Genomic DNA, 26,024 nt, shown 5'->3' with positions numbered 1-26,024 from the left:
ACATATCCTTGCTTAATAGGATGAAGACACCTAACTACTGCCTAGCTTCCAAAGTTGTTAGACGAAGCCTGTTGCCTTTTAGTGATCTCTAAGCCCAAAACCTGGGCTAGTACTTGTGGCCCCAAAGACACCTACGGAATGAGGTAAGGAATTCAGCCCAAGGCAACCAGAGGAGCTGCTCTGGATTCTGTTTCCACCTAAAGTCTTGGGACCAGGCAGCCCAGGGATGCTGCTCAGTGAACTACAACTACAACCAGGTCTCACATTTAGCATGGGAAAGAGGAGAAATGAAAACAAGAGAAAGGCAAAGAAAATCAAGCCGGGGTACGGAGATGAGGGTCGTCAGGGCACAGAATCTGATGGCGAGGGTTGGAGATCCCAGGGCTTGAGACGGGGAGGACCCTCCTTTGCTCGGGTACACCGCCTTCTCGTTCCAGCAGAGTTTGGGCGCGGCCCAGCGGCAGGGCGGGACACGCCTCTCCCTGAGACGGGTCCGTCCTCCCCTCTGCCTCTGGGTCCAGGTCAATTTCCTTTCCTTTAGGATTAGCGCAAGGTAGGGGCGTTTCTGGGGAAACCCCACAGTTGCATCCCTCCTCCAGCCCCTTCCGGGGGCGCCGCGCGGGGCCGTGCGCCCCGAGTCGGCCGCTGCGCGCCGTCCGGCCTTTGTCCGGGCCCCACCCCTGATGAATATTCACGCCGCACGGGCGGCTCGCCCCGCGCCTCCCCGGCCGGGTTTCGGGCGTGAGCGCGTTTCCGCTCGTTTTTCCTGCAGGAGAAGGAAAGGGGGAGCTGTTTTCTCTCTCCTCAGAATATATTTTTGGTGTCCCGTTTCTCCTCCCTCCCGCCGCCCCCTCCCCTCCCCGCCTCCCTCCCCGCCCCCGCCCCCGCCTCCCGGGTTATCTTTGTCTCGCTGCCTCGCGCTCCCTCGCTCAACTCTCGGCGACGCCGCGGCCCCACGCTCGGGGCCCGTCCTCCAGGCGCGCGGCGCGGGGCGCGGGCGCCGGGGCCTGAGGCGGCGGGCGACGCCCGGGGGCCTGACGGCTGCCCCGCCATGGTGTGAGCGCCGTCGCCGCCGCCCCGCGCACGCTCCGTCCGCTCTCCGCGCGCGGCCCCGGGCGGGCCGACAGCCGCGAGCCGCCCGCCGTCCCCGGCCTCGCGAGGCGGAGTCCGGGCCGCCCGGCTCCCTGGCGAGGAGGCGCCGTCGGCGGCCTGGCCTGTGACAGAAGGAGAAGTAGCCTTATTCATTATTTCTCCGGTGGCCAAAAGGGAAAATGGCGAACGACTCCCCTGCAAAAAGTCTGGTGGACATCGATCTCTCCTCCCTGCGGGTGAGTGGCCACGGCCGGCCCGCCGCGGGCGCGAGGGGAGCGGCGGCCGCGCCCTGGCCCGGAGGACGCCCGTGCGCCGCCGCCGGCGGCCCCGCGGGCGCGGCGGCCCCTTTGTCTGCCTGTGTCGGCATGTGTGGGGGCGCGGGGCGCGACCCTCCGCCGGCGCCCCCGCCCGGGGCCGCCGCCCCCCGCGCGCCCCGCGGCCTCGGCGCCCGGCACCGGTGGCGCGGCCCTCCGGGACTGCACTGGGCGAAACCCACCTCTTTTGTAACCGCCCTTTCTTTCCTGCTGCCCCGCTTTATTCATTGTTGTGCTGCTTTTAAATTCTAACCCCTCCCCTCCTTCTCCTCTAGGATCCTGCTGGGATTTTTGAGCTGGTGGAAGTGGTTGGAAATGGCACCTATGGACAAGTCTACAAGGTCGGTGTGGGGAGCCTTCTTTGTTTCCTTGGCGTGTTGAAACTTCTGCTTGGGGGACGGGGAAAAGGGTGATAAACACGCTGTTGACTGGAGGCCATGCCACTTGGCCAAAGTTGGAAAGGGGGTTTTCAAACGCCTTGCAGTCCCTGTTTTTAAACAGAATTTATATTCAGACTGGCCTTCAAAGACCTCATTTCCTGGCTTTGAGATAAGGAAATAAGCTACACTCTTAGGCATGCACTTTTCTTCAATAAGATGGGAAAGCGTTTTTCAAAAGACAAGCTTAATTTTTTTTTTTGTTTTCTCAAATCTGGCCGCCTGAGTTTGTGCATTAATTAAAATTCAGTATAGACGGGCCTTGCCTATGATTATCCTAAATCACTGCCTTGGCCTTCTGGAAAATCGTCATAGTGTTACCGTGTTTGAATGCTGGCCAAGTGCTCAAGGTGCGAGTTTGGGTTACCTGGAACAACTTTCTAACTCCTGTCTGTCATACATTCTACTGATAGATACATATTTTGGGGAAGCAGGGAAGGGTGTGTGTGTTTGGGCAACAGGAGCAGGGAGAATTACAGTGTGAGGATTATAAAATCTGAATTCCAGGAATAACCTGTTTGACAGGTGTGTAATTGAAACAGAAATGAGGGAGAGCTAAGAGTAAAGAGGATGCCCAGATTTCACACCCACCCTAGGTCTTTCTCTTTCTTAACACCCACCCTCCAACTGTAAATGAAGCTAACAAATCCGCAGACTGTGAGTCCGCCCTGAGTAGCTGACACCTGATGTGACTAAGTGCTGTTCATTTTATCCACTGCACGTTCTGGAGATTCTCAAAGCTGTAGGTAATGGAGGCACAGGCCTTGAGAATTTGAAACAGAATATTAAATTCTCTCTGTCTTGATTTGTTTCTTATTACTAAACATTTTCTAAAAGTTGTCTGCACTGGTGGTGTTTATAACTGTTAAGAGTGGGTACAAGGTTGGCTTAGAAAAAATATCTTATAAAGCAGAGCTTTGTATTTCACCATGAAAAATTGTCATTGTTTCATTAAAAATGTGTGTGTGTGGGAAGCTTACTGTAGACTTTTTCTTAGACCAAATGAAGTGTGGATTCTATTGTCTCTCTTTTGCTATATGAATAGGGTTTATCTATCACTTAAATCCCTCTCCCCAGGTCCAACTTCCCCGTGGCCTGTGGTCAGAACCTGAGTCTGTATTCTTAGGTGATCTCAAGTGAATTAGCATGTGTTTTGTTGGTTAACTGTTGGGGCAGGGGCCAGATTTTTGAATTTGAAAGGGAGCCCTGTTAACTCAGCTTGCTGGGCTCTACTGAATTCGGAAGGCTTTGGAAAATTTTGGAAAAGATTGTGTTGCAACTCAGTGAGTGTCCTGGTAACTGGCTTAAAAACATTCTCCTTAGACCCAGTGTTTGTTTAAGCACCAGTTGGTTTTTTCTAACCCAGTTTTTCTGGCCAAATCCTAAGTAGTGAGTGTACTCTTCCAAGTGAGTTAGCCAAAGCTTGTATCTGACCTGGTTACACAGTAGTTGGATTGTTTGTATCTTCTTTGGTCAGCATGGATGTGAGGAGCAGGGAAGTAAACTGGAAGGCAATGCTTTTAAACTGAGAAAAAAATAAAGAAAGCAACCTGGATGTATATTAATTGATTATAACAAGTGGGGACTCTTTATGGTATCAGTTTGGGCAGGTTCATTGTTAAGTTTTTTCCTCCTCCATTCCCTCTTTGCTTCCATCTCCTCTTTTCTCCCAAAGTTTTGAAGTAGAGTTGCTGAGGACTACATTTGGGACGTATTTGGGATATGGCAGTGATACAGCATTACTACAAAGTTTGTACAGTAGAGGAGAAATGCTCTACTTTTGAATTAAGAAATCTGTGCAAGGGTGCATACAATCCTGAACAAAATAGTGTCTGAGATTTTGCTCACAAGCAGTTCTGTCTTGTTATCATGGAAGTTTTCAGACATACTCTCTCACTGGGGATGTTGAGTTTCAAACACACAGGAGAGTGTGGATCACCTGGCTTAATAGTTACGAGCATGTAACTAATTTTGGATCATTTATAGTAGTCTTCCGCTGTATTACCTTAATGCGTAGCCTAGAGAACATTTCACCCACAAATACTTAAGCATATATCTTTTTTTTTTTGGTGGTTGTTTCTTAGATAATCACACTACCCTCACCATACCTGACGGTAAAGTCTTTAATATCAGATATTCAGTGCTAACATTTTCCTGGTTGTCTCATTACTTGTTTTCTTACTATTACAAGGACTTCTGTAATATTTCTTTAATAATAATCTCAGAAATGGTGGAAATAGTTAACTTCTTTATTTCCTTCTCTCTTTAATATATGATTTCCAAAACCATTTACATTATACACAAAAGTTTATTTTGGATTTTATTGACATGATTTACATACGGTGGCTTGGGGTAAAGATTAATACTCTAGCATTTATTTATTGCTGCTAGACATTCTTTAATGTGAATAACATCAGAGTTTGAAGAATATTTGTGACAAATATGTTATTTATAAAGAAGCTTAAAAAAAAAAACCACAAGTAAACCACCTATAAGGTGAACAACCTGAGTTTCTAACATATTTTTTAACTATTGTTAAATTCATAGCTATTGTTATAGTTTAAAATTACTGTATTTTCTTTTCTAGAAGTTTTCATTTTGTATTGATAGTTTTGCTTATTTTGAGAATGAATAAATCAGTTGAGAAGAGGGAGTTTTGATAGGTTCTATGAGAATAGCTTTTTGGGGGGATAGTTTATAATTTTCTCTATTTCTGATAAAAATTATAACTGGATAGTTGAACAGTATATAATTTTATCTAAAAAAAGGAATTGAAGCATAGGGCATATAGCCTTTTTAGAGAAAGTTATTTTTTGCCTTAGATTTTTGAGGGAGTCATATAGAAGAATATTTACGTATTAACACTTAAGGGGAAAAATTGTTAACAATTTTGTTCACAAGGCTTTATTAGGGAATCATTTATAAAACAAGTGCCAATGTATACTATATACGGTATATGTATAGTATATATACTACAGCATGATTTTGTGTATGTTGAGTAAATGTGGTACCTGTTGTTTTTATCAAAGGGAACAATGATTGTGTGAAAAATTAAAACCAGAAATAAATTGGTTTATTTACATGTTATATTGGATTTTATTATTTTTAATAGTTATTTGACTACTTTTATTTTTTCTTAAAGTAACTATTTGTATTTGTATTTTGTGAGTATATAATGGTTGGTGTTTCCAAATGCCTTGTCTAGGAGAAGGGAAATCCTGTCACTGGAAAGGCACTGTTTAGGGGTCAGCAGGAGTAATTAGGGAGTTTAGAATCCTATATGTGTAGTGTCAGGAGTCAGCTTACTCACAGGAGGGACAACAGTCTTTATAGAAAACTGAGCACCTAGATCCGGTCTGATCCTGACCTTGAATGAAAGGAGGCTGTAGACCTTGGAGGTTGAGGATGAGTGTACTCTAGCCTTAAAGACCTGCATGATAGGGAGAACAAACACTGAGAACTTGCCACCTGGTAGGCGCTGTGCTAATGCTGTACCCCTTACTTTTTGAAGAAAGATGGGGAGAGAGGGGTGAGAGAGAGAGAGAGAGAGAGAGAGAGAGACAGAAAGGCTGAGGGTGACTTGGTAATGGCAGGCAGTATAGGGGATAGTGGAAATCTTGAGGAGAGGTTATTTGGGCATGAGTTGAGGAGGGACGCCATTCTTTAAGCATTTAGGAGCCATTGAAAGTTTTGTTGGGACTGAAGAAGAGTTATGATGGTTGGCAGTGGTCCAGAATAGAGGAGGCGAAGGCTGAGGCTGTGAAGAGGAAGAGTGTTGAGGTGAATTCTTGGGCAGGTCTCCTTGCTAAGTTTAACCTGCAGTTCACTCATTCTCTGCAGTCTTTGGTGTGGCCCTTTTAATGGGTATAAATGTTTGCCTACTGGATTAGGAGGAGCTTTGCTATTTGTGAAAGTGTTAAAATTACTTTCAATTGCTCAGCTGTGAAGTGCCATATAAATTGTTTGGCTTTTAAAAATCATTAGTCTAACATTATGGGAGGAAGCTCTTAAACTTTTGTGAGGGGTTTTCTCTCAATGTTTTTTAATTTAAGTGTAGCATCCCTTGTCTTAACTGGAGGTGAAGATGTCCAGGGGGGCAAAATGAATTTTGTGGAATTAGATGTTTTCATTAGGAAGAGGGTTGAACTGCTGCTGAGGGGCATGTACAGACTTGTTTTAAAATAGAGTTCCTTCTTGCTGGAAGGATTCTGGACTTAAAGTGGGAGGAAGCCAGCCCTGTTGAACTTGTATTAATGTGTAGCTCTCTTAAAAAATATCAACCCCAAACTTCCAAAAGCTGTTTCGCAATTACACTAACTCAGGAATATTAAAAACCTTAAAGAAAATCTAACCACCAGGTGAAACTGATGATGATGGGTTTTTAATTCCTTATTGCTTAAAACTTTGTAATATACGTGTAGTTGCATAACTGCAAACTTGTATTTTGCCTTTTTTCTTAATGAATTTTGGATATATGTTTATTTCTACATATGGACACAATCCAAAAATATTGTCTGGGGGTACTTTATAGTACAGTGCGGGTATCTAGATTTTTGTGGACTGATCTTAAAGAGCAAAGATGTTTTTGGAAATAATGCATCCCTAAACAAGTGTGCTGAGTAAAGGAATAATCCTCTCAGGAGTTCAATTTACAGGGAACTAAAAATATTGTAAACTAAGTACATTTTCACTTAGAGATTTCATACATAGTCTTTTACTTCATGTTTTCTTTATTAGTAAGTATGTGCCCAACTGGTGGTCAGCAGCTGCTTGAACCAAGAGATTGTTTCCCTTTAGAGCGTCAGGTGTTTTCTGTCTCTCAGTTTTATTAAGTTTCTGAGACCTGTGCTGCTTATCATGAGTATTGGGGCTTTCATTTCTCTATGTTCATATCATTTTAAAAAATTGGTAGGCAGTAGCAAAATATTCAAATAATTGCACAAGTGTACTGCTTTCAGACACAGTTGCTGAAGCAGAATTATTGACCAGAAGGCAGGACAACTATGTAGTAATCTGGGAGGCATACTCTTCTTTAGTAAAGTGTACAAAAGCACAGACTCCCTTTCAGTCACATTAACTGTATTTTGAGTCAGGGACTTAATCCACAGTCAGTTCTCAAAGTCAAATACTACTTATTTAGAGCTTGTGATCATTTTTAGGTTTGAAACAAGTTTAGATTGCCTCCTTAAAAATAGTGTTTTAAAACTTTGTTTCTCTCAAAAGAAGATAGATATGTACTGGATTGCCAGTAGTCTATAAAGTACTTGCAGGTAATTACTTTGAATGTTTACTACAGATTTTTCACTAATTCAGGTTGGTTTCTTAAAATAGTCTGAATTACCAGTGTTAAAATACAAAGGTAAATTTAATACTTAGTTTGGGGATAATCGCTAAGAGTATAGCGATTCCCCAGTACTTATTTAGCATTTAGAAGATTTGGTTATTTTGAAATTAGAATTATTTTGCTCCAGTAACATGATAACACAGGAGTCAGGATAGATTTTTTGGCTGTAAGTGAGGGTTTTGTAGAAGGCTACAGAAAAGGCCAGGGTGAGGTTTTATTGCCAGCGACATGCATGGCAGCCGTTCATTCTTAGCTATTACAATGTTATATGACTGTCCATCAGCCAGAATATGATACTCTTGTTATGAGGCTGCTTCAGTAATAAAAGTTCACTGGTATTGTTCACAAGAGAAGTGGTATGTTGGGAGGCATTTTTATCTCTAAGAACTTCAAAAGGAAGCACAGAATGGTTAAGTTGTAGGACTTAACCAAGCTTTAAAAACTGGGATCTTAAAAAGCTCTGACATCCTGGTGGTGTTATGAGGTACTTAGGACTCAGTTGGGGAGACATAATGCAAAACAACTAACCATACAGTGGTGGTTTCATACCGTTTCTGATACTCACTATGTTGTTACCATTTACAGTACTTAACCTGTGCTGTTGTTACCCAAGCCATGTTTGGTGTGCAGACACTGGTGAAGAAAGTGCGCAATATGTTTACCCTGAAGTAACTCGGGAAAGACAGGGTAGATGGACACAAAATGCCAAATATGTAAAATCAACTGTAAATCCTGTGTTGTCTGACTTCCCAGGTCCTCCACCTAGCATATTCACGTTCAGACACAGTGCCTGTGCCTGGCACCTGCTCAGACTTCAGTGTGCTTTTTTCAACCTCAGCAGTGTACAGAATCCAGTAAGAAATATTGTACAGAGAAATGACTGGAAAAGTGAAATGAGAAAGTAGAAATGTAAAGAATCAGCCTAATTTTTTTTATTATTATAACTAAAAGACATAATGTTACCTTTCATATTGCTATAAAAGTTTTTATGCATTTATTCTCAATTTCTGAAATCACATTATTGTGGGCCCTGGTCAGCAGACCACACTCCAGGAACACTGAATTAGCAGGATCGAGTCTCTGCAGGGCTCTAGTGTGAGCTCTAGGCTGATTTGTTGCATATGCAAGCTGGGAAATTGGGGGCTATTGGCCATGTCCAGTGCTTATTCTCCTACCCTTGAGAAGTAAGGGCTAGAGCACATGCAGCTTTTAAGCATAATTAAACTTTGTGCTTAATTGGCAAATGCCTTTGATCCCTGGGGCATTGTAACTATCTCAGATATGGCCACTGACAAGTGATCCTATTAAACTTAAATAATTAAAAGAAAAACCACTTTTATGTTATGACTTAAAAAACTTAATTTTCACTAGATGATAAATAGGGCCTTCAAGACTAAATAGTGAGTGAACATAACAGTATGAGTGAACATAGTTTACAATCAGGTGACAGTAAAATTGTCATATCAAAAATCAAAATTTGGAGCTATCTTATTCTCAAAAGACATCTATTTTCAGTACTTTTATTTGCTACATCTCATTTATTGCCATATTTCTAAATTACATGCTTATGTGCTATTTCTTGATTTATTAGTTTTACGCATTTGTTGAACTACTGGTATAGTTCTGTTGTAGCTGAAGGGTTAGCTCTTACACATCTTCCCTTAGCACTGTATCATCATTTTGGGTTCAAATCATAATTGCTTATATTGTCATGACTATAAATACCATTATCTTTGAGCCAAGCTGTCTGACATGATTACATTTCCTTTATTAAGCACTTCCCCCCCTTGCTTAGCATTCCTTTTTCATTTACTTTTTTTTAGGTACCTGTCATTACTTTCCTCTCGAATGTTCTAAAAGATATAGTAAATGCCTAGCAAAGTTAAGCCAATAATTCCCCCAAACACTCAATGCATCAGATAATTTCTTGTTTCAGATAACCTATTGATTCTTCTTTTTTCTCTCTGGAGGTATCTTGGAGCTGGCCAGATATGGTTGCCCCTTACGTTTGGTGCTCTCTTGTTTGCATGTGACCAAACCTCTTTTGGGATTTTCTTTTTATTCTTGGTGTTCTTAGATTTTATGTGTCATTTGTTGTCATTCACTGTTCTAAGTACTTGGTTAATTCTTTGTATTTGGCGATTCCATTTATTCTGGGAATTTCTTTGCCCTCCCCTACAACTTTATTTTTTCTTTCTTGAAATCTTATTGGTCACTTCTTCGATTGATTTTTTTTTTTTAATCTATTGCTCTACTGTTGTATTTTTTTTCCTCTACTAGTATGAGATATTTTTTACTTTACATTTCAATATTTTATTAAATTTCTAAATATATTTGTTATGAGAGCGGCCCTCTTTCACACTCTTTTCCATTCTCTTTTTAACAGCACCGATTCTTGCATGGATAGAGCTCTTACCTTTCTGAGGATACCGAGTATAAAGCTTTTGTTTGATTGATTTTTTTTGCACCTATGTATTTTTCATGCCTCCAGGTTTCTTTTTTTCCCAGTTCATTTTGATCTTTGTGCTTATTGCTGAAGATTTTCCTTAAATGCCTAGAGTTGGTGATTCCTTGTGTGCTGGAAATGAATTGGAATCTCAGTGTATGTGGGCAAGAGGTGGTTGACTAATGGTACTTCTGTGTAGGGAGGATCAGCCATCAATGGGGAACCCTACTTCTCTATAACAATGGACTTTTCTTTGGGTCAGTTTTTCTAAGAAGAATGCCCAAATGGCTTTTCCTGCCTAGGAATAGCGATACATCTAGTAGTAGTAGTTTGGGGGTCCAGTACTCTACTGTTTTAATTTGCTCTTAATCTTTGCCTCATGTTCTCTTTTCTGGAGTATCTCTCCTTCATCTGCCTTAGGGGCTAAACCTCTGGTTTCTTAGGGGTTTGGGGTGAAATGGTGTAGTCACCAGACTACATGGGATAGAGAGAGGGGAAATTGGGGCATTGAACCACAGAAATATCTGTTCTACTGATTTTAGCCTTATACGTTACCTAGTATCAGTTGCCTCTATATAATGATCCTCTCAGAGTTCTTTGGGGCAAATTGTCTCACTTTTGGTGTCCTTATTAGGTACTTTTGTTGTAACATTTCCCTCTTTATTAAAAATTACCACTCACTTTGCCTCCTTTCTTCATCTGTCAAAACCTGGTAGAAATGATCTCTGTTGCCATATTTCCTCTTTATCTCTTTTTGTTTACTTTGTGATCATATTTATAGGAATTAACCCCCATGACTCATGTGCACTAGAATAGAAGTTAGCTGGAAGTTAATTTTAAAAAAAAAATATTTATTTATGCATACAAGAACTGGGGTACAAGCCAGAGATGCAGGGGGTGAGAGGGTTCACCAGAGATGGAGTGGGGAACAGAACAGGCAGACTGACTGAAACATACTGGTGAGGGGAGCAGCAGGCGAGATAGGAAAGGTCTGCTGTGCCATGTGGTTAGCTCCCTGGCCAGCTGGGGATCAACTCTTGCTGTAGAGGCTGCGGATTGCTTCATAGTGCGGTGCTTAACCCCTTGCACCACCAGGGAGGCCCAGCTCTGATTTTAAATTTATGGTTTTGCTGACATATTTGCTGCTTTTCATCTGAAAACAACAACAACAATAACAACAGCAGCATCCACAAAAATGAAAACTGGAGTAAAGCAGTACCTTAGTTCATGACCTCTGTGCTGCTACTTAATTTAGGATGTGAGAGGATAAGGGAGAAGGAAAGGCAGACAAGATGCAGATGTTCCAGAGTACAATTCTTGCCGCTGCTCTGAGCAAGTTTTCAAGAGACAGAATTTTGTTCATGAGGTTTTTAAAAACAGCTTTATTGAGGTATATTTTATACATCACGAAATTTACCCATTTTGAGCTTATTTTTCAATGATGTTTAGTAAATTTACTGAGTGGTATAAACCTTACCACAAATGAGCGTTAGAACATGTCCTCACCCCAGCAAGATCCCCCCTTTTGTAGTTTGTAGTTAAATCCTGATTTCAGCCCAAAGCTCCTGTCTAATCTATTTTGTCTTATCTGTAATTTGCCCCCTTTTTTAAAAACATTTTATATAAATGAAATGATGCAGTGTGTGGTGTCTGGTATCTGGGTTTTTTTTTTTGTTTTTTTTTTGGTTTGTTTTTCTTCTATGTAGCATTGTGGCAGTTTGTCCCTTTTTATTGCTGAATAGTTGTCCAGAGAAATTTTATCTGTTCATCAGTTGATGGGCATTGTAATTTTCTAGTTTTTGGCTTTTGTGAATAATACATTCAGTAGGTATTTTGGCCTGACTTTCTAGACTTGTGCAGAAGAGCTGCATGATCAAACTGTATTTTCAACACTTCATAGAAGGGAGAAAAGAGTGGGACTTTATCTGCCTGGGTCTTTTTCCCATTTTCATCAGCGTACTCAAACACCTAATTCTGATTACACTGTGTCCCTGTCTCTGCTTCCTTGAAGCCTTTACCTTGCCCACTCTTCTTCTTAGTCATCACAGCGAGTTTGTCATTTAAAAAATTTGAATACAGTTTCTTAAATACAGCTTAATACAGTTGTGAAGATAAACTGTTCACTATCATTGAGGTCATTGGTATCAGGAAGTAAGCCAAACTGGTTTTTCCATCTTACTGTTTCTTGGGGGATTCCATTGTGGGGTAGCCAGCCATTTGTCATGTGGTGTTAAAGACTAGAGTTTTCCTTTATCCCAAGCAGAAGCTATTGACTCACCAGGATTTAAAAAAATAAAATCTATTTTCAAAAGGATGTATATATCAAGTTGTGCTGTATGGAGGAATTAGATAGCTCACTTAATTTGTTTCAAATGTACTTAAAATTTTTTTAATCCATCTTTTATTCTAAAGGACTTTTACGACATTAATGAACTGCATTTAGTTCAAATCTAGTTGGATTTAATGATAGTATAGTTTTTGAAAATTCTTGCATTTCAGAGCTTGCATTCTTTTATCTGCTTATGATAGTAACAATATGGTTGATGACCAGAACCTTTCCTCAGTCAGTTTTTCTGAGGCTCTTTTTATGTAATTGCTGTGTACTTATATGACTATACAATTTTGAGATCTCAAGTCAAAGACTGCATATATTTGAGTTAGGGCTATACATTTAAGGGATCTACAGCTTATTGGGAATCCTAAGTTAGGAGCAGTATTGTTTGAGGTTGAGGATGTGCATTGAAGTGAGGCACAATTTATTGGGTGTATTGTGCATGCCTTGTTTTCTGTCTTTCGGAATTGAAGATGACATACTAGAGCATCTCTGTTCTCTGTATATGCATGCATATTTTCTCTTGTTCCCATTAATGTTCCCACCCTTAGTTCCCAGAGAAAGCTGATTGTTCAACTCTTTAGTGATGTGAGTTTTGTACTTCTTTTTATAATTTGCTGTTTATAGATATTTTGAACTTGCTTTGCTAGGTTACATTCCTTTCATTCATTCATTACTCAAGTACTTCATGCATGCATATGCGCCAGGCACCATTTGAGGCTTTTCACTGGAGATAGTGAACAAGAAGAGCAGTGTGAACACATAGCAAGCAATTTTAAGAGGATGATACTGCAGATGGGTAAAAGCAGGGCCTATGGAGTGTAGAGCTAGGCTGGGTCTGATCAAGGGTAGATATGGTGGTAGACACAATGAAGCTTTATGATTAAAATTCAGATTCTTTGGATGAGGCATGGCTGGCTGAGAAGCATTGAATAGTAACTTGTAGTTAAAACAAGCCTGTGAGCGGATGACTCATGATCTTGGTTAATAGAACTTTGTATAAAGATAGAAGGGTGTGTTCCATTGATTATGGTAATTGACTGCCTCCTTTCAGTTTGCCTTGAGCCATCTGTCTCTTGGGAGGCTTTGCATTCTACATCTGCTGCTGTTTTTGGTGTTCTTAACTGTTTTGAATCTTCTGAATCAGTTAAGAGTTATCAGCGCATCCATTTAGCACCCTTAAAACTCCCTACAGAGAAAAGTTGGGGAGGAATTCTCATCAGACCTATCAGAGTGTACTATGAGCAATAATTAGCACCCTTAAAACTCCCTACAGAGAAAAGTTGGGGAGGAATTCTCATCAGACCTATCAGAGTGTACTATGAGCAATAACTGGAATAAAATCTGGGCTATTTGGTGAAATACAGCCCAAAGTAGGTCACACTGTGTTCTCCACTCACATAGAAGAGATTATTTCATTCAGCTGCTGGTTCCTTTGACTTTTGGACTGCAAGCAACTCTAAAATGAGAACAGTGGTGTACAGTTTGGGTGATATTCAGATAGTACCTAATATGTTTTTGGATTTAAGGTTATACAAGAAAATAATTTGAAAGATGAAAGTTTGCCTTATTTTAGGTGCTATATATTTACTTTTTGATAACGTAGACAAAAAACATCCTAAGCTGAAAAAAATGTTTTTGTGGCTTTTCTGGGTGGTAGGGCTGGGGTGGGGGGAGGATAAGTAAGTGTGTGTGTGTGTGTGTAGATATAGACAGAAGTTTAACTTTTCTCTGATACTGGAAAAAGACCTTTAAAATTACTAATGTTAGACATCAAATTTGAAATTCATTTTTATTTTGTTTGAACAAGGCTTATGTCAGTCATGAACACTAAGAATTAGCCCTTTCATTAGTTGGCTACTCAATTTACTGAATATATATAGTCTCCTTTTTATTTTATTGTATGAAAAAAAGTGATATGAAATGCTAAACTAATTATTACATAGGATTTTGATTCCCACCTGCTCCCGGCCTTGACTTTTATTCTCAGTTTCATTTTTCTGTTTCTGTCTGCTGGTGGCTTAACGCTCATTGGTAGCTTCTCTGTTTTTTTGGGTTTATGTGTACTTTTGGGTTAACTAATTATTTTTATGGTTCATTTTATCTCCTTTCCATTTCTTCTACCTGTCCTTATAATATTTCTGTTGTATATTTTACTTTTATGTATGTTATACATTGCAAAATATATTGGTATTTTGTTTAAATAGTTAACTGTCTCTTACAAATATATATGTATTAAGAAAAAACCAAACAAACCCTGAATACATTTATCCATGTGGTTGAGCATTTCTGGTACTTTTCATTCCTTGTGTGGATCCATATTTTTGGAATAATTTTCCTTCTACCTGTAGGACTTAACTTTGATATCTTTTTTTTTTTTTTTGTGGGACCCTTGCTGGCGGCTGGGGAACGAACCGGCGCTGCAGAGGCTGTGGGCAGCCTCGCAGCCCAGAGCTCAACTGCTGGGCCACCAGGGGAGGCCCAACTTTGATATCTTTTTGTAGTGTGATGAATTCTTTCAGCTTTGTAAGTCTGAAAACTTTGATGCTATCATTTTTAAAAGTTATTTTTGTTGAGTATAGAATTCTAGATTGATGATTATTTTCCTTTCATATTTTAGAGGCTGTGTGTTCTCACTTGCATTGTTTCTCCTGAGAAACCTGGGGTGGTGTTTATTTCTTTTTATATATATGTTATATATATGTCTTTTTTTCTGGCTGCTTTTAAGAATTTCTTTTTATAATTGGTTTTGAACAATTTGATAATATGTTTTGGTATACTTCATTTTTGTTGATTTTGGGGCTTGTCATGGATCTGTTATTTTAGCGGTTTCATCAATTTTGAAAAAAATCTGACCACTGTTTTTGTTTTTTTCCTATTTCTCATCCTCCTTCAGGATTCCCATTATCTATGTGTATTAGGCCTTTTGAAGTTGTTTCTGGCTCACTAAATGCATTCAACCCTGTCCCCCATTTTGCATACTTTCTTTTGTGATGCCTTCATGTTTACTTATTTTTTCTTTGATGTTGACCGCCATTTATGACATTCAGTTTGATTTGTGTCTTTTAAAAAATATTTTTTATGTCTATACTAACTTTGAATATTTGGGATATATGCATAATTGTTTTTATGTTGTCTTTAATTCTAATACCTGCGTTAGTATCAGGTTGGTTTTGATTGATTATTGTCTCTGGAAATATTTTGAGGTAATGTGAAACTTCGTGATTTTTACCTGGTTGATCGCTCGATATTTTTGTATTCCTATAAGTATTCTTGAGCTTTGCACTGGGGTTTAGTTGAGTTACATGGAAATAATGTGATCTTTTTTATGTCTTGCTTCTTATGATGTTTTAAATGAGAAGGTCTGGAGCAGTGGTCATAGTCTACTGCTAATTATTGTGAGCATGTGCTGATTATCACTTGGCTTAATAAACAAGAGGTCTCACTGTAGAGCTTGGCACTCTAGCTGCTTTGGTCTACCTAGATTCTCAGCTCCTGTTCATTTAGGGAGTCTGCTGGTATGGGCTTGGGTTTCCTCCTCTCTGTGCTATGCATCAAAACTCTGTAAAAGTGAAAAGAACAGGCAGTTGTATGACTCACTTGACTTGTTTATTACCACCGGGGGATCACTTTTCCTTCTTTGATAGTTTATTGAAAATTTTTGTTTTCTAAATTTTGTTTGGGTTTATTTTGATTGTTTCAAGCAGAAAGGTAAATTCAGCCTGTAAACGCTTGACTTGGCCTGAAGTAGAATTCTAATGATATGTAATCTGTATTTACCATTCATTTTTTTATTTTTATTTTTTTATTTTATAATAAATTTTATTTTTATATTCCCCATACAATTGCAACTCCCCCATTCTGACTACCATTCATTTTTGAGATATAAGCAAAATGAAAAATTATGAAAGCAACCCCACTCCCTTTTTGAGGGGATAGTAAGGGAAGTAGAAGAATAAACTTGGATTTTAAAAGTACAATTAAAAAACAGATTTATTTATGTAACTTAAACACTATATACCCCCTTTAGAAGTGTTCAATTAAATGACTTTTAGTGTATTTACAGTTGTGCAACCATGCCACAGCTTTTAACACATTCATCACTCCAAAATAGAAACCTCTTACCTAATTCTCCCATCAACTACCTCCCCACTTCCCTGTTCCCTCCCCCCCAGACTACTCCTAACCTACTTTCTGTATCTCTAGATTTACCTATTCTGGACATTTCATATAAATTGAATCGAACAATATGTATTTTGTGACTGGTTTATTTCAGTTAGCATGTTCAAAGGCTTATTCACTTTGTATTATGTATTGCCATTTCTTTTCTTTTTATTGCAGAATAGTATACAATTGTATGTATTGAATATATGCCACATTATTTGTCAGGTGGGCATTTTGGTTCTTTGTACCTTTGGGCTACTAAGAATAATGGTGCTATAAACATCTGTGCTTGTTTTTGTGTAGACTCTTTTCATTTCTCTTGGGTATATATCTAGGATTGGAATTGCTTACTTACATGGTAACTATGTTTAACTCTGTTTTATTCCATTTTTGTGGAATTGCTAACTTGTTTTCCAAAGCAATTGTAACATTTTTTGCATTCATATAGCAGTATATGAAGTATTTCCTAAACACATCTTTACCAGTACTTGTAATTGTCTGTCTTTTTATTATAACAATCCTGTTCGTTTTGATTTGGATTTCTCTGACTAATGATATTGAGCATATTTTCATATGATTGTTGAATATCTTCTTTAGAGAAATAGTAATTCAGATTTTTTGTCAATTTAAAAAATTTCTTTTTAAAGTTTCTGAGGGGTAAGCTTTTTTTTTTTTTTAATGTATTCTCTATGCAGAGACCATTGTCAGATACATGGCTTGAAAAAATTCTCTTCCATTCTGTGGATTGAGTTTTCATTTTATTTTTTAAAAAAAATTTAAAGGCTCACCCACCCCACTACCTTCCCTCATATTCTTTTGACTCTTTCTTTACACCCCTACAATCTCAGAAGTGTCACTTTGTCTTTCAGTTTTTATAAAAGCTAGCAGTTTTTATAAGTATTTTGCTTTGTCAAATTATCTGCTATATAAATGTATATTATTTGTCTTTGTCATTCTGATTTGTATTACTGTATGTTATTCCCCCAGATACCTTTCATTTTTGTTGTAAATGGCAACATTTAATCTTTCCTTATGGCTAGATGATATTTCATTGTGTGTATATACCATATCTTCTTGATCCTATCTTCTGTTATAGGTACTTAGGGTGTTTCCATCTCTTTTGCATTGTAAATAACTGCTCCAAGTAAACATTATAGAGCAGATGGTTTTTCCAGTTGATGATTTTTTGTCCTTTGGATAGGTGCCCAATAATGAGATTGCTGGGTCATTCAGTATTTGCATTTTTCATTTAAGATAATTTCAGGTCACGTTCTCTAATTGTGTACCATTTACAGTCCTACCAAAAGAGTGAAAACAGTTCCTCTTCCTCCACATGTTCTATAGAACTTGTTGGGTGATTTTTTTAATGTGTCATTCTCATGGATGTGAGATGATGTAGCCTGCATCTTTTTTTTTTTTTTAAAGATTTATTTTTTATTTATTTATACAAGCACTGGGTACAGTCAGAAGCGCGTGAGGGTGAGAGAATTCACCAGAGCCAGAGCTGGGAGCAGAGCAGGCAGACTGAAGTACACTGCTGAGGGGAGCAGCGGGCGGCAGGAGAGGTCTGTGCACCATGTGGGACCCTCCTTTGGTGGCCAGGGAGCAGGTGGGGATCGAACCGGCGCTGCAGAGGCTGCGGGCAGCTTCGCAACCCAGTGCTCAACGGCTGCGCCACCGGGGAGGTCCCCTGCATCTTTCTTATTAGAAGCAATGATGAATATTTTTCCATGTTACCTGTTGGTCTTCTGGATATCCCCTTTGGTCAGTTGTCTGTTCATTTATTCATTAGTTGTTTTGCTGCTGTTGATTCGTGTGAGGTTTTTATATATCATAGATATTACTCCCTTGTCGATTATGTATTTTCTCCCACTCGGGAGTTATATCTTTTTAGTCTACTCTTATTTGTTTTTCCATGTTAAAAACTTTAATTTGAGGTGACTCAGATGTTTATTTTTGCTTATAATTCATTTGCCCCAGGGGTTGAATCTCCAAAATGACCTTTTGTCATTGATGTCATGGTATATAGCGCCGGTATTTTCTTATATGTCTTACGTGTCATATGGTTTCAGGTTTTCTACCTCCTTTTTTTTAACATGTGATCTTCTATCAATAATTTGCCCAGTACCATTTGTTCAAGAGACTCACTTTTCCTTGTTTGGTCAAGACTGCATTATTAAGTACTGATATACATGTAGATTTGTTTCCTGAATTTCAGTTCTGTTTCATTGATCTGCATACCATTTACATGCCAATGCCATGTTTTTGGTACTCTTGCTTTATACTACAGTTGGAAATCAGGTAATGTGATACCTCTATTTCTCTATTTTTTCCCTTAAGATTGGTCTTGGTCTTTGAGTTATTTTTTATGGTTCCATATAAATTTTAATGTTCTTCAGTTTCTTTGAAGACTATTGTTGGTAACACGAGGGGGATTATGTTCAGTTTATCAGTTTAGATTGGACAGTCATTTTGATTATATTGATCCTCCTCATCTGTGATCAAGGGGTGTCTTTCCTTACGTTACTATCTAACTCCATTAATAATTTCTTATAGTTCGTTCTCCTGTATAGATCCTTTGTCTTGTTGGTTAGGTTTATTCTGAGGGCTTTCTATTTGAATTGATTGTGAGCAGAATTATTTTCTTAATTTCTTTTTCTTCTTACTTGCTGTTGATGTATATAACAAGGCAACACATTTTGTGTGTTGTTTTTGTAACGGGCCCCTTTGCTGTATTCATTAGTTGTTTCTGGTAGCTTTTTGGTGGAATCTTTTTTTCCCCTCTAAAACCACATCAAAAATTGAGTGTGTTTAACCATAGTTGGTTCATAATGGAGTAAATAGGGGAGTGGGCTAACAGTTCATGCTCTAGCATGTTTCATGAACAGGTAACAGAAATGTTTGTTGAAGGAAGGCAGAGGAACTTGGTTGTATAAGAATTAGAACCAAGGGGGTCCATGGGCAGCTGGCATGCCCTCCAGTGTTGTGTCTGTGATTAGAAATGTAAACCCTGGGCATTCCAGGAATCTTCCCGGTTTAAGGTCCCTGGTAGCCATGGCTACAGTGTAGCACTTGAGCTGCATACTCTCACTACTAAACAGTAGTTGGCATAGGTTCCTGTGTGTGTGCATGGTGATGGTTCAAATCTTGGGTCCTTGGCTATTTTTAAAGCCACTCTGTACTTCTGTCCCGGTTTCTCAGTTTCAGCCATTACACACGCCATTACACCCAAAGCATACACCAGGCATACAAACAGTCCATCACTGACTGCAGTAAGTCCAGTTGGTCTTTAATATAAAAGTTCATGAGTTGTTATCAACCAGGATGTGGGAAGATGGGCCCAGATTGTGTTATGTTGGAAAAATAACCAGAAGGGTATTGTGTGACTTCTCTTTCCTTGAGTGCATTGGGAGCTTCTCTTGTTTTAATCTACCCTTTTCTTTAAGCCTCCCATCTCTAAGCATTGCTTCATGGTCACATACTTCCTTGTTTTCTTTTGCTTTCCCATGTTCGTGTTGCATTCTTGTTTCTTCTGGGGTCACTTTTTAGTGGAATCTTTAGGTTTTCTATATATATTGTCATTTTGTCTACAACTAGTGATAATTTCATTTCTTTTCCAATTTGGATTCCCTTTATTTCCTGTTTGTGTGATTGTTTTAGACAAAACCTCTGATATTAAACAGGAGTGGTGACAGTGGGCATCCTTGTCTTATTCCTGATATTAAAGGGAAGGCTTTTCAGTTTTTCATAATTAGGTACATTAACTGTTGGTTTGTAATATATGACCTTTACTATAGTGAGGTGAGTTTTTCTGTTCCATCTTTTTTTTTTTTAAGTAGAGGCATGTTTGTTTGTTTGTTTGTTTGTTTATTTATTTATTTATTTATTTATTTATTTATTTTTTGGTTTATACATGCACTGGGTACAGTCAGAAGCGCGGGAGGGTGAGAGAATTCACCAGAGCCAGAGCGGGGAGCAGAGCAGGCAGAAGGACCGAAGTACACTGCTGAGGGGAGCAGCGGGCGGCAGGAGAGGTCTGTGCGCCATGTGGGACCCTCCTCTGGTGGCCGGGGAGCAGCCGGGGATCGAACCGGCGCCGCAGAGGTCGCGGGCAGCTTCGCAACCCAGCGCTCAACTGCTGCGCCACCAGGGAGGCCCTTTGTTCCATCTTGTTTCGAGTTTTTTTTTTTTTTTTTAAAGATTTGTTTATTTATTTATACAAGCACTGGGTACAGTCAGAAGTGCAGGAGGGTGAGAGAATTCACCAGAGACAGAGCGGGGAGCAGAACAGGCAGACGGATGAAATACACTGCCGAGGGGAGCAGCAGGCAGGGGAGCAGCGGGCGGCAGAAGAGGTCTGTGCGCCATGTGGCACCCTCACCCTGTGGCTGGGGATCAAACCGGTGCTGCAGAGGCTGTGGGCAGCTTCGCAACCCAGCGCTCAAATGCTGCACCACTGGGGAGGCCCTTGTTTAGAGTTTTTAATCATAAATGGGTTCTGAATCTTGTCAATCGCTTTCTTTACATCTATTGATATTACTCATGGTTTTACTCTTTGGCTTATAATTTATTTCATTGATTGATTTGTGTACATTACATCCTTTTATCTTTGGGATAAATTCCACTTGGGTATTGATGTATAATCCCTGTGATATATTCCTGAATTTGGTTTGCTAATATTGAAGATTTTTGCCTCCACTCATTAAGGACATTGGTCTATAATTTTCTTTCTGGTGTCTTTATGTGGTTTCAGTATTAAGGTAATGCTAGCATCATAAAACTATATTAGAGAGCATTCCCTCTACTTGAGTTTTTAAAAACCGTTTGAGCAAGATGGGCATAAATCCTTTTTTAAAGGTTTGATAGAATTTGTGAAAACATCTGAGCTTTTGCCTCTGGGAAGTTTTTTTTTTTAATTGCTGTTTTAATTTCCATGTTAACAGTTTATTCAACTCTTCTCTTTTTTTTTTTAAGATTTAATTTTTATTTATACAATAGCTGGGGTACAGGCCAGAGGCACGGGAGGGTGAGAGGATTCACCAGAGACAGCGGGGAGCAGAACAGGCAGACGGACTGAAAGCACTGCTAAGGAGAGCAGCAGGTGAGGCAGGAGAGGTCTTCTGTGCCATGTGGATTTCTCCCTGGCCGGCTGGGAATCGAACCTGCGCTGCAGAGGCTGCGGACAGCTTCACAGCGTTGTGCTCAACCTGCTGTGCCACTGGGGAGACCCAGTTTATTCAGCGCTTACGTTTCTTCCTGGTTTAGTTGTGGTAAATTATATTGCTCTAGAAATTTGTCCATTTCTTCAAGGTTATTGAACTTACTGGCTTATGGTTGTTTATAGTGAGCTCTTAGGATACTTTGTATTCTTGTGTCTTCTTTGATATTTTCTCTTTCATTTCTGTTTCTGTTTATTAAGTGTTTTCTCTCTTTAGTAGCCTGCGTAGAGGTTTATCTATTTTCATTATCTTTTCAAAGAACCAACTTTTAGTTCATTATTACTTTAACTTTGGGTATTGTTTATTTCTCCTGTCAAGCTTTATTTCTTTAGGTGTAGTTTAGCATTGATTTTTCTTCTTAACATGAACCTGTATTGCATCTTACCTCTTACGGCCACTTTTGCAGCATCTCACAGACTCTGACAGCTTGTATCCTTGTTTTCATTAGTCTCAAGGTATTTTTTGATTTCTGTTTTAATTTCTTCTTCAGTCCAGTAGCTCTTAAGCAACATATTGTTTAGTCTTCATGTATTTATATTTCCCCCCTTTTAAAAATAGTTGATTTCTTGCTTTATGAAATTTATCATCAGAGACTACTTGTATGATTTCTATCTTTGTAGTTTTAATCTTACAGGATAAAGGATTCTAGACTGGAATTGTTTTCACTTAGAGTACTCTAAATATCTCCTACCGATTCCTTCCTTCATGCTTATAAGACTTCTAATGAAACTTCACCAACAGTCTAATTCATGTTCATTTATAGATTATCCTTTTTTTTTTGTTTTGATGTTTTTAGTATTCTGTCCTTGTCATTGGCTTTTAACAGTTTTATTGTAGTGTTTCTTGGAGTGTGTCTGTGTGGCTTTGGTTGGAACTCCTTGGGCTTCTTGTTGAGATTTGGTTCATTTCCAGGTGGAGATTGTTCTCTGATTCTTTTCATAAATAAATTTCTATGGGCCTTCCCTGGTGGCGCAGCGGTTGAGTGCTGGGCTGCGAAGCTGCCCGCAGCCTCTGCAGTGCTGGTTCGATCCCCAGCCACCGGCAAGGGTCCCACATGGTGTGCAGATCTCTCCTGCCGTGCCCGCTACTCCCCTCAGCAGTGTATTTCACCAGTCTGCCTGTTCTGTTCCCCGCTCTGGCTCTGGTGAATCCTCTCACCCTCCCGTGCTTCTGACTGTACCCAGTGCTTGTATAAATAAATAAATCTTAAAAAAAAATCTTTAAAAAAAATATGTATTTTCTATTCCTTTCTCATTCTCTTCTTCTTTTTCCCCTCCCCCATGATAACAGATGTTATTTCTCTAGGTTATCTCAGAGAGCTCTTACACTAGTTTTATTTTTCAAAAAAATTTTTTTCTTTGTTCTATTTGTGTGTTCTCCAACATGCTTTTAAGCACATTAATTCTATTGCTTGTCTATTAGAGGCAGGTTTGTCTATTAGTTTGTCTATTAGTGAGGCGGGTCCTCTATTGTTTTTTTTAGTTGGTTATAGTATTTTTTATAACCATGAGTTCTGATTGTATCAGCCTCATGTTACTTGGTCTTAACCCTGTTCCTGTTTAACATCATTCATTTTCTTTTTAATGTAGCAAGCACTGTGATAACTGTTAACATTATACTCTTATTCTGAATATATTCTGCAGTTCTGCTAGACTGAGACTTTTCTTGAGGCTTTCTTGCTCCTACATTTGTCTCTTAATTTTTAGTTTATAGGTTATACTAGGGTTAAGCTTTCAGACTGCTGCCTTTGCACCTGCTCAGATGGCGGGAGAACTAGTATAGGCAAGATGTACTGGGTAGAGGGAACTGGGGCAGTAGGGCACCAAGAGGGTTGGGCAGTGAGCGCCAGAGACTTAAACTTGCTGCTGCGGTGTGGGTGCCACCGTTGTGGGAATCCGCAGTGATATCCTCCTTTGTGCCAGCTCTGTGTCCTAGCCTTTGTGTCTTGTGTAGTTGTGGGCCAACCATATTTGAACAGTAGATGCAGTGCTATGTATGGATTGTAGTTGAGACAGGGCCATGAGGTGGATTTTGTTCTCTTTGCTTTTTCCAGTACAGAGCCTTACCCTGCAGTGGTTCCTCCCGTTGTTCAGGTCTAGGTACTTAAACTCTGGTGAAAGTGTTTGCTAGTGAAAGTGTTTGCTGGTTTTCTTGGATTTGGCCCTGAGTGGATAGGTGGTAGGTGTTTTTGAATATTCCCTCTGGCTACAAATAATAATCTTACATGAGGATACACAAGTGATCTTCCCTGGTTCTCCTTTCTGGTTTGAGCTTCAGCAGTTCTGTATGGGGAGCCTCAGGAGCCAAGTTACCGCTGCTCCTCTAGTGCTCTTAAGTAGTACACCCTCCGTTCTACACACCCACTGTTTATGGTCTTCTTTGAGGGTTTGTGTCCCCGTGTGAATAACTGTGGGAAGGCTTTGAATGGCAGTCATCCCACCAAACCTCTTTACTTCTTAGTGTAATTTGAAGCGCAAAGGTTTTAAATTTTGATTAACTCCAGTTGATCTATTTCTTTTATTACTTGTGTTCTTGGTGTCTTACCTAAGAAACTACCTGTCTAAACCAAGATTTCTGGCTATATATTTTTCTCTTAAGTTTTATAATTTCATAAAAATTGTCTCAGTTGTTAAAAGGACTGCTACTGCTATTTTCCAATTCAATTGTTTTTTTTTTAATTTTTATGTTACCATATTCATATAGGTAAACATTTTTTTAAAAAAATATTTATTTATTTATTTATACAAGCACTGGGTACAGTCAGAAGCGCGGGAGGGTGAGAGAATTCACCAGAGCCAGGGCGGGGAACAGAGCAGGCAGAAGGACCGAAGTACACTGCTGAGGGGAGCAGCAGGCGGCAGGAGAGGTCTGCGGGCCATGTGGGACCCTCCTCCTCCAGTGACCAGGTAGCATCCGGGGATCAAACTGGCGCTGCAGAGGCTGCGGGCAGCTTCGCAACCCAGCGCTCAACCGCTGCGCCACCGGGGAGGCCCCTACAATTCACTTGGTTTGGGACACTTAATGAAAACCAGTTGACCTTAAATGTGAAGATTTCTGAATACTTTTTTTTCCTTGTTAAAATCTGTATTCTTAAGTCTATTCTACTGACCCATGTCCTTGCCCTATAAATACTACACAGTCTTGATTACCGCGGCTATGTAGTCAATTTTGAAATTCTGAAGTCTGAGTTCTCCAACTTTGTTCTTTAAAGAATGTTATTGGTTTTGCTACTGTTTTGTGACTAGTCCTAGTCCATACTTTCAAGGAGGGTTTTTTTTGGCAGTTGCCAAAATGTTTTAAATTTGGACTTATCCCTTTCAAGATTAAAAATTGTACTACTTTGCAGACTAGGACTAGTAGTAGTCATACATATGTACATACAGAGACAGGAGAACTTCTCGCTCCCCACACATATTTGTGAGCGTATCTGGAGATACACTCAGAACTGATTTCTCTTCCTCCTTCCTCCTGCAAACGGTTTTTTTTTTTTTTTTTTGGGACGCTCGCCGGTGGTCGGGGAATGAACTGGTGCTGCAGAGGCTGCTGGCAGCCTGGCAGCCCAGTGCTCAACCGCTGTGCCACCAGGGGAGGCCCTCCTCCTGCAAATGTTTTAAGTATTAATTTAATAGTATCGGGGATTCTTTCAGACTCTTCCTGACTGTTCAGATTAAGAAGATAATCTAGATTCAAAATAGCTACCTAGGTTTATTTTATTGCTTTAATAAAAATTTTATTGAAAACGTCTACTCAGAATATGTACAATTACATGAAAGCATACACCTATCTTTATCAGAAAAATACTATGGAGACTTCATTTTTTAAGGAAGATCAAATACTGGCCTGAACCACTAATGTAGTTTGTCTTGAACTCCAAATTTTAGGCAAATCAAAATCTTTATAATACTTGAATATATTTTAATTAAGAGGGAAATATGCTTTCCTAATTGATACTCCAGTTTGACAATAAGTGAAAAAGTTCCTAATCCCCTTTCACACTAGCCCCATCAAAAGTAACAAGTGCCTATTTGTTACTTTTCATTTCAGTTACAGTTCTGAAATTGAACTTGCCTTGTGAAAAGAGCAAGTTGTTTAGTATGTTTAAGCATCTCACTCATACAAAACAGATAAATCTCAAATCCAACTCAGAGGATTGCTTTTAAGGAACAATGGTGGCTTTAAGACACTTTAAAAATCAGATAAACTAGTCCTGTCTGGTTTTGTAAATTAATATTTTCTATTCTTATACTCTCAAAACAAAGTTTTTTCATTTAGCTTTTCAACTGCTTGGTTATAAATACTAGCAAAAGAGGAACTACCTATAACACAGATTTCATCTAAGCAACCTGTTCAGACTAAATTATAAGGAAGGAAGTTTTTGCTAAAATGCATTTCCTCTATTTGTGAAGAAACTTCTGTTAAAAATGAACTTTAACTGATAAAATTATACTATCTCATATGTAACATTTTCACTTGAGACATAATTATCTTACCTTTCAAAAGAAGGTCTTTGAAGAAAGCAGCAAGAAAGTCCCTCTTCCCCCCTCTCCCCAAGGATTAAGAAATATATTCTACCACTCTGTCTTACATAAATGCCTTCCCTTTCATCAACAGTGGGAAATTATCCTTCCTATGAAGTTCATAGTGATACTAACCAATCCTCAATAAAAATGGTGTTA

The 26,024-nt window shown here is 39.4% G+C and overlaps 1 protein-coding gene across 11 annotated transcripts in view; it reads left to right on the top strand.

The window, feature by feature from the left end:
• Nucleotides 1-1,271: 1,271 nt before the first annotated feature.
• The window catches only part of MAP4K4 (mitogen-activated protein kinase kinase kinase kinase 4), a gene marked incomplete at both ends in the record, with an annotated part of 179,468 nt that continues 154,715 nt past the window's right edge, over nucleotides 1,272-26,024 (top strand). For all 11 annotated transcript variants that reach the window (XM_084234424.1, XM_084234427.1, XM_084234426.1 and 8 more), the window contains 2 exons: nucleotides 1,272-1,328; nucleotides 1,682-1,747. In XM_084234424.1, the coding sequence (XP_084090550.1) occupies nucleotides 1,272-1,328; nucleotides 1,682-1,747 (123 nt within the window). The remainder of the gene's footprint in view (nucleotides 1,329-1,681; nucleotides 1,748-26,024) is intronic.

This window comes from Talpa europaea, assembly GCF_964194135.1.
Source record: "Talpa europaea genome assembly, chromosome: 6".
In the NCBI taxonomy this organism is placed as follows: domain Eukaryota; kingdom Metazoa; phylum Chordata; class Mammalia; order Eulipotyphla; family Talpidae; genus Talpa; species Talpa europaea.
This window is presented reverse-complemented; position numbering and strand designations above follow the sequence as displayed.